Here is a 9,441-nt window from a genome sequence, read left to right as displayed (position 1 = left end):
TCATATTTCAACAGTATGACATGTTTGACATGGACATTAAATATATAAATGTTTGCTAAAGTGTTAAATTACCCAAATATGTACATTTATTCTGTAAAAATTTGGACTTGGAATGCACTTTTAAGCGTACCATGTTAAATTACTTACTGTATAATTGCCACATCTTCAAGTACAGTAAAAGGGAACTATAAGAACAGCACAGCAGAAGATGGCAAGTTCCTATTTTCAGAGAAACCAAATAAAATTTCCCCGAAAATTTTAACTTACTTTGAACTCTGGGTTAAAAAGGTGCCAGCAAATGATGAAAAAGCTTTCAGCATCTGAAGCAAACTCATCTGTGCTTACACTTCCTGCCTGTACTTGTGATTACTCTGTATACTCTGTCATATCACTGTTGGTTACTGTAAACTTGTGACCTCAGTTCCTTTCTGTTGATGCGGTTTGTTGCCTGTAAAGTAAAATAACTGTTTAATTAATCATCTAGTGTTTTTGGGGAGATGCCCTTGTGATTTAAGCAGAGGATTTGCCCCCCTCAGAACGGACCCCTTTTACCAATCACATCTGATTTTATGATTGCATTATACCACTATGACCAGCAGCCTTTGCAGCAGTAATCAAATGACTTATATTTAAAGTAAACTATTCTATTATGTTAACATTGTTTTCCATAAATACACAGATTGGTAAGGCATCTATACATTTTAACAATGCATGAACTACGTGCAAGCTTGGCATTCATATATACTTAGTGGCCACTTTATTAGGTAAACATGTACAGTCTAATGTAATCCAATACAACTGCTCAGCCATAAAATCTACTTTTATTATGCCTATAATATTCAGTTTTTTTTTTTACACAACCATAAAGGTGTTTATTCAATTAATTCTATGTTTTAACATGAGGTTATAGTTAGTGGGGGTATTGGTCTCATTCATTTATTTATTTTCTGTAACCGCTCATCCTTTTAGGGGTTGCGGGGGGGCTGGAGCCTATCCCAGCTGACATTGGGTGAGAGGTGGGGTACACCCTGGACAGGTCGCCAGACTATCGCAGGGCTGACACATAGAGCCAGACAACCATTCACTTTCACACCTACGGACAATTTAGAGTCACCAATTAACCTGCATGTCTTTGGACTGTGGGAGGAAACCAGGGAGAAAACCCACACTGACATGGGGAGAACATGCAAACTCCACACAGAAGGGCTCCCCCACCCTGGATTCCACAACAATGCTCAATCAAGTACTGTATTTGAGTACAAATTAGAGGTACTTGTACTTCACTTAAATATTTCCATTTTATGCTACTTTATACTTTTATTCCACCACATTTTGGAGCCAGATATCGTACTTTTGACTCCACTACATCATAGATTATCAGTCCAAAATGTACACTGCTAATAAATCATGATGTATTACTATGGATTAAGCTACCTAACAGTGTATACTATTAGTGATGCTAACGTATTAATGCATCAATGATAATAATCCAGTGATATGTTATACTGCACTAGAAGTAGTTTTAATTTTGGTGCTTTGAGTATATTTTAATGCTATTGCTTATTTACTTAAAGAGTTGAGAAAGATTTTGAATGCACAACTTACAATTTTTTCCTACACTGTTGTATTTAAGTTGTTCTTAAGTAAAAAAAAAAAAAAAAAAAAAGTATTTCTTCCACATAACTAGTACACAACCTTTAACTATGACCTGAATTTACACATCTCCGACAACAAAAACTTCACTTGATAAAGAAGAATTCATGGCAGAGTTCTTGTATTCAACTTTAATAGATTGTACAGGTGTGTCTAATAAAGTGGCCACCATGTGTAAATAGTTTATCTTTTCTGGGCATGACCCAAAAGTGTTGCACCACTTTCAACTTTATCAGACCTGTCTGACTGATAGCAAAGCAATAAAACATGTAAAGATATTTTAACCTCACTGTAATCCCTGCAGTGTGGTGAAGGTCACAGGCTGACTTCTGGTCAAAGTTGAGCAATACTGGATATCTTCCTGATCCGTTTACCTTAAAAGAACCCTTGCACCCCGTATAATCACCATGTGCACTGTTAGATCACAATAAGAGCAGCCTTGGATAATATTTTGAAAAAGTCTTACCCATCCAGAACCTTCCATGTTATCAGGTCTTTACAGATTTTCAGCAAGAAGAGAATGCCTCTTTCCACATCTGCAAATCAAGCAAAGTGGTTACTCTTACCTGCTCCATCTTCTTAAGTCAGCTTTTTTTTTGTGAAATACTCACTCCCTTTTCTTGTTAATGTCTGAAATCTAGCATTTTTGCGGGTAAAAACTGCAGTATCTCTGACTCAACAGGATCTCCAATGTGTCCAGGAACTAGTCTTTCTTCGCTAGCACCAGCTGCTGGAGGGTTTAGCTAGCCTTGAAAGAGATAGATGCTCACTACCAGGAACGACACTGCAAGCTTCCTCCATGGGCGTTGTGCTCGATGCTGCCTTCTCCCTTCTCTCTCAAAATGCTGACTGGTCCACTGTGCTGGCTGGGGCTGAAGACGTCCTGTCTGACAGTCATCTGCAATCTTCCACACTAGCGATGCTGAGGGCCCAACTGCAGGTGCTTGTGGCTGTTATAATCCTACTCGCTCAACACTGGCATAGGTGGTGTATGGGCCCTTGCCCTAGGACTACCCAAAACTCCCTTGTCATTCACCTTTGAACAAGTACATACAACAAATACACTATTTCCCCCACAAAAGTCTCCAATAATACTCTCAAGAGGAGAAAGTTCTGGACAGGCTGATTTGCTAAACTTCACAGTCACAATGTGCAGGCAACAGATACATCAATAACTCAGTTTTCTCTTTTTCTGAACCAATGACGCACTGAACCTCTTGTCACTTTACTACACAATTTTATTCGGTCTTTTTCTTCTAATCAAAATAGTCCAACAATCTAGAATTTGTTTTTTTTTGGGAACAAGAAGAGTGAGGGGATTCCCTTATTTCTAATTAATTGCTTATATTTGTTGACACTGGTACTACGAAGGATTTACATACTGTGCTTCACATACAAAATCAAAATACACTTGACACTTGCAATTGAGCAATCATAATAACTTCAGAAAGAAAAAAATGGAGTAACTCTAGCTCATCTGTGGGCCTGATATAACTATGACAAGTTAAAAGACATAAGATTAATCGGCCAGCAGAAAACTAACCCATATAAAAAAAGAAAAAATAAAGATATTAAGAACTGGCTTCAGATAAAAAAAAAACAATTTACTCTTTAACCCTGATACCATAGGCACAATACACACACTTCAGACGCATAAAAGGAAAAATAGCTTTGTAGGGAAACATCTATCACAAATAGGGGAGGTTTTCATCTGCACTCATGTCTTGTGTATACAGTCCTTCTTCCATAAACTTCTCCGATTTAGCTGCGGTAATGTCTGACTTGTGTGTTCCTCTAATGCTTTCAGATGACTGCCTCAAAGTAACCTGCAGCTTTCCTGACAATTCCTTTGCTCACCTCCTCGCCTCTCCTGCTAAGAACTGAAGCCTGTTGAATGGATACAGGATAGAACAAATAGTTATTCTGCACTTTCATGGGCTCACTCTGTACTGTGCTACGAGGGTGGTGCGGAACTGAATGCAACTTACCAAAACATGAAATAATTAATATCGCCGCGGGTTGTAGCCACCTCCGCCGCCGCCAGAGCTGTAGCCACCTGCAGTTGAGGATCGGTCACAGCAGAATATGTTAGATACTCCTAAGGGGAGATTATGATGTTATGTCACTGAATGTATCAGTATGGAGGGTGAAACTCACCACCATAGGGTCCACCTGAGTTTCTGCCACCATAGTTGCCTCCCTTCATGGGCCCATAGTTGGACTGCTGCCCACCATAATTTCCAAAGTCGTTGTAATTTCCACCGCCTCCGTAACCTGAAGAAGTACGTGTCAATTTTACCGCAAGCACGAGGTGTTCAGTACAGCACGTCTTCTATGGATTACATCAAACACTCAGGGTCCCCACACATTTTCACAAACAAAATTTCATATCTTTCCCATGACTTCCAGGACCCATAATAACATTTTTTTTCTTGCCCTACTTGCCAAGCATTTTTCAAACATATTAGACTCAAACTCTACTCAAAAATAATTTAAACTATCTGACACACATGAAGGGAGAGACTCAATGCAGGAGGAAAATGGAGAAACGTGATATTAAATGAAATATGACACAGCAACATAAATTTGAGCTATGTAATGTGTAGAAAATAAATTTGTACACTATTACACACAACACAATTCCATGACTTCTCCAGGTTTTCCTTGACTGTGCTAAACCTGAACAATTTACTGTTTAACTTCAGTTCAACAAACAAAACTCTTAAGTCAATTTATTTATTTATTTATTTTTTTTTACCTCCGTCATTGCCTCCATAACCTCCATCGCAGCTGCCACCAAATCCACCACCCTGGTTGCCATACCCTGGACCACCACCACCGTAGCCCCCTCGGCCCCCTCCATAACCTGGTCCTCCACCATAGTTTCCTCCTGGACCTACGACAATGAAAACACAGGCAGCTTACAACATGACCTTACTTAAATGTGACATGATTAGTTCATGCGTGGTTTTAACATAGCACAGACTGCTGTAAAGTATCTTTTGAGGCCATGACAGTTGTGCAAATTAGCAAGGAAATTAAACCTATAACGGAATTTAACGTTCTACCAGAGCTCACCATTGTCAAAATCATCGCCGTAACCACCTCGTCCTCCACCGAAGCCACCTAAAAAAAAAAAAAGGGTGAAACACGTTATGCATTAAAACTGAGACAGATCTGTTGTATTCTTGCAGCCCTGTCATGGATTACACCATGTCCACACTAATGTAGGCTCAAGTGATGTGCCTCTCTCTGCTTTGGCCTGTTGTCCACACTGTGACATTTTCAAATATGCACAACAGAGTGGATACATTTAAAAATGAGTCTTGCCTAGAAGGCTGGAAGAGACAACAGAGCATCTCTGAGAATGCTGACATATGACTCCACGATTCACAAACATGCGAGTGTATTTCTGCTTAGCAGCTATGTTAGAAGGACACGTGTTTATCACCTCTGATATTCTTGAAACACTCATGTTCCGTCACTGAGATATAAATCTGCCCTATGTCTGACAGCTGCATGAGGAAATGAACTCCTATTGTCTTACAACAGGTCTCCTTAAAAGCGGACTTCTCTGCTTTTCAACCAGCTTTATATCATAACAATGTGGGTAGGATGTGTGAATGAACTGTGGTAAACTTCCCTCCATCGACCCAGCACCTGGATCTCCCTATGAAACTCTGCTGGATGACGCAATAAGTGTCATTTGGCAAAGTATTGCTGGCTTTTGCTCAACTTACATGAAGCTCAGTACCTGATTTTACCAGATGGCTATGGCCATAAACCATTTACTTGATTGCCGACATTTAAAAACAAAACAAACAAATTCACAATTTGAAACAATTTCTGGTTCAATATAGTTATTCAGATCCACTGAGACATATGCAGCACCCCAGTTTTGTGCCCAGAGTTATCAGAGAAGTCAGATGTGAGTCATTCCAATACAAAGCTCAATTTGCCTGGAAAATCTACCCTTATCTCTGAGAACTACTTCCTCTTTCCGCTGCTATAAGAAAACTTTACTGTTTATAAATAAAATTGAATTGAATTGAATTGAATTTAATCTTAAAGCAACCTACTCATGCTATAATTTGTGTACTTACAATAACAAATGTCAAACTTCTTTAAATGCTCTTTAAGTTTATACTGATGCAGATAATTGAGTTAATTCATTATTCAGGTCACTGTATCCAATTCCTTTGGTACAACAGCTGAGGGTGTGAGTGAGTGAATGAGCATGTGTCTATTTGTGGTATAAGTTTGTCATCTAATGCTGTTTTTATTTGTGTGTTTATAATTGTGTATTTATGTGTTTATAATTGTGTATTTATGTCTACAGGACCACCTCAAAAAATGAAATGCTTCGTCCCAAAGGGCTATCCTTTAAATAAATTCAAATTTAATTCATCAGTTTCAACCATTTCACTTTCTCTGGTGTGTAATTATGGATGTAAAACTTGTGATCCCACAACCCCTTCTGATATGTGACCATCACAATACAATGTACCTGCATTGGTGTGATTAAGGCCAGAGGCACTTTCATCTGGCATGCAAATACTACTTACCTCGACTGAAGTTGCCACCACCTCCAAAATTACCACCCCTTCCCATGAAGTTTCCAGATCCTCCACTCCTGCCTGAAATGTAAATTTTGGATTTGTTTACAAAATATTTGTAATGTCAGCTGCAAACAGTATGTACAATATTTGTCTGTGAGTATAACTTTACTCTACAGTTGATGGTTTGCTTACCCCTGTTAGTAGACATAGCACTCATTTCCTGTTTGGAAAGAGCTTTCCTGACCTCACAGTTGTGGAAGTTGATTGTGTGGAATTTCTGGGCTGTAAGAAAAATATGAGGAAAACATCACTCGTACATAGCACTGCTTAATGTTTACTGACAGCGTAGTTAAAGCCACACTTGATAACTTTTAGGACAAACTTTGTGTCATATTTGCAGAGAGTATTTCCTGAAAGTAGTGCATGAGACAGTGTGTGAAAAAACACAACCCTCCTGTCTCAATTGGAATACAGGGGATGTGCATGCATGTCATTTTCACAGCTTATTACTGGACTGTGACTGGTGGCCTGCGTTGTGGGTGAGACAGAGATGCAATTCCGACAACTTCAGGCAGCCGCTGACCAAGTCCAAGCAGACCGCACCAAGCGCACTCCTTGATCGCCTGAGCGGATGCTGCGCTTTTTATCTAGCGCCCCTGCTGTCACCCTCCAGCATCGCAACTCAAGTTACACTGCGCATGTGCAATCCCCCATGTTTGACCCCGTGTCTCAGCCTTCTCTTGAATAGCCTTGGTCAGCGCCAGGAAGTCTCTGTCGCAGCTGTCAATCATGTCAATTGCTCCATGAACTGTGGTCAAACTGTCGTCTAGGCAGCGCTGATCAAATATGAATCAAAATTCTCTAACTGTACTGGCTATTTCTTGTCGCAAATGCTTTCAGAAACATATTTTAGTGTACCGTTTAGCTGTAAAATGAGAAAATTGGTCCGGCTAATGGGCAGTGCTTGGTAGTCCCATTAAATTGTATCCAACATGGCAGCTGGGTCACAAATGTTCTCATTTCATAGCTAAACAGTACACTAAAATATATTTCTGAAATCATCTGAAGTGAGAAACAGGCAATAGAGTAACAAAATCTTTATTCATATTTGATCAGCACTGCCTACAGTGACTGCAATTCACAAGAATTGACATGAGGGACAGCTGTGTTCGAGACTCCTTGCCTCTGGTTGGTTGTTTTTCTTTCATATGCCGTAAGACTATGATAAATGCTACAGTACAACAAAGTAAGCAGTGGAGTGTGTTTTCATCACAGATTATCTGTCTCATTGAGTGATGTGTGAATATAACAACAGTCTCACATGATATGAAAAAAGGGTATTTTTTTTAAGTTACCAAATGCAGCTTTAATTTTGACAGTCTACACATCCACATACCGACAATTTTGTCTACAGTGTCGTGGTCATCAAAGGAGACAAAGCAGAATCCCCTCTTCTTCCCAGTGGAGCGTTCCTCCATGATGTCGATGCATTCAATCCTGCCATATTTCTCAAAGTACTCCCGAATGTGGTACTCCTCGGTGTCCTCCTTGATGCCACCGACAAAGATCTTCTTCACTGTCAGGTGGGCGCCTGGTTTATTGGAGTCCTGAAACAGAGCGTATCAGTGAGCGCACACACCAAACATTATCATCACTGCAGCATCTGCCTTGTGCTATGGGATTCATGTACCTCTCTGGACACCGCCCTCTTGGGTTCGACAACTCGGCCATCGACTTTATGAGGCCTTGCTTTCATGGCATCGTCGACCTCCCCTACAGTGGAGTATGTCACAAAGCCAAACCCTCTTGAGCGCTTGTTGTTGGGGTCCCTCATCACCTGGAAAAAAAACACAAAACACAATGGTAGTGAGAACAGTCTACCTGGACAGTTAATGTTTATTATAATAAGAGGCCATTTTGCCAGATTACAATAAAGATATGTACCACACAGTCCGTGAGGGTTCCCCATTGTTCAAAATGGGCCCGTAAACTCTCCTCCGTGGTTTCAAAGCTCAGGCCTCCAATGAACAGCTTTCTGAGCTGCTCGGGCTCTTTAGCTTCACGGTCCTATAAAAGCATAACAAGGCAATAAATATCATTGAAGCTGTATAAAATGTTACAGGAGAATAGTTGAAGAAATATTCAGTGTGGTTACATGAGGTTGTTAAGTATAACGATTAATAAATGTACAAAAATCTGCAGCTATACAGTTCTGGCAGTCTTGACACTGGGTCGTAACGTTACAGCAACAGGCTAAGCTAATGCTAAACTACATTTTCGTATATAATTAGGCTGCCAGATAAACCAAGTGCACGGACAGACATTTTAATGGTCAAATAATATATGCTAAATGGTAAGTAGACAAACCATCGCCAGGCTGAGGCCCGCAATGCAGAATTCACGCTACAACAAGCTAAGTTAGCCCTAGCGGCCTAACGTTAATTTAGCAGCTAGCGTTAGCTAACTATCAGTCACGCTGCACTTTGTCACTAAAAGCTTCCATTTATCTGTCTGCCGTGACGAGCAATATGGGTTAAATAAACGGAACAACAACACACTGAAACAGTAACCCAACACAGAGCTCTCCGGCGGTGACACCCCCTAAATGTGAACGTGACAGCCATTAGCTTAGCTTAGTTTAGCTGCAGCGTTAGCTAGCGTTGACAGCTCTGAATGTAGAGCAACGTTAAACCTACAAAAGAGCAACTATTTTTAATAGCACACCATGCATTCTCTCGCGAATATTACGTTTATGTTAAAGAGTAGCCTTAGCTTTAATGCCCTTTACAAATAACCGTGTTTAATTTGCAATATTTGTGGGTACTTCACCTCCATTTTACAGATGTCCACGGCCGCAGATCTGAGTGGATCACGTGATCAGGACACCGGTCGGTCTGGTTGTCTGTCTGTCATGGATTATAATCATCACAATTAAAATTAGAGCACAGGATAGCTACTGTGGTTCATGTATGCATGTGATAACACAACATTGCATATATATTTAAGATTGTTTCCTCTTAAAATGCAAAGTTGTGTTTGCATACTGTGTCCCATTTTACTGTCTGGTTTGCGCAATGAAAAAAAAAGATAATTTGCACCATCTACTGGTTAAACAGGTACGGGTCTCTACAGAGTCATTAATGCTCATCCAGCCCCTTAATCTTTGGGTGACTCCAGTCCAAAATCACTGGGGCATTGAATTTAAAAGATACCTACTGTAATGCTGTCA

General features: G+C 40.1%; 1 protein-coding gene across 1 annotated transcript; it reads right to left on the bottom strand.

The window, feature by feature from the left end:
• Positions 1-2,873: 2,873 nt before the first annotated feature.
• Positions 2,874-9,165, bottom strand: hnrnpa3 (heterogeneous nuclear ribonucleoprotein A3). The gene is made up of 11 exons (XM_033618049.2): positions 9,042-9,165; positions 8,157-8,279; positions 7,903-8,049; positions 7,609-7,819; positions 6,405-6,494; positions 6,219-6,290; positions 4,732-4,779; positions 4,412-4,549; positions 3,811-3,927; positions 3,642-3,709; positions 2,874-3,540 (listed from the first exon to the last, which is right to left on the bottom strand). The coding sequence occupies exons 1-10, from the start codon at positions 9,045-9,047 to the stop codon at positions 3,657-3,659; spliced, it is 1,005 nt and encodes a 334-aa protein (XP_033473940.1). The 5' UTR covers positions 9,048-9,165; the 3' UTR covers positions 2,874-3,540; positions 3,642-3,656.
• Between the last annotated feature and the right edge of the window lie 276 nt (positions 9,166-9,441).

Source organism: Epinephelus lanceolatus, chromosome 14 (assembly GCF_041903045.1).
Source record: "Epinephelus lanceolatus isolate andai-2023 chromosome 14, ASM4190304v1, whole genome shotgun sequence".
Taxonomy (NCBI): Eukaryota; Metazoa; Chordata; class Actinopteri; order Perciformes; family Serranidae; genus Epinephelus; species Epinephelus lanceolatus.
Note: the sequence above shows the minus strand (reverse complement) of the source record. Positions and strands in the feature narration are given on the sequence as shown.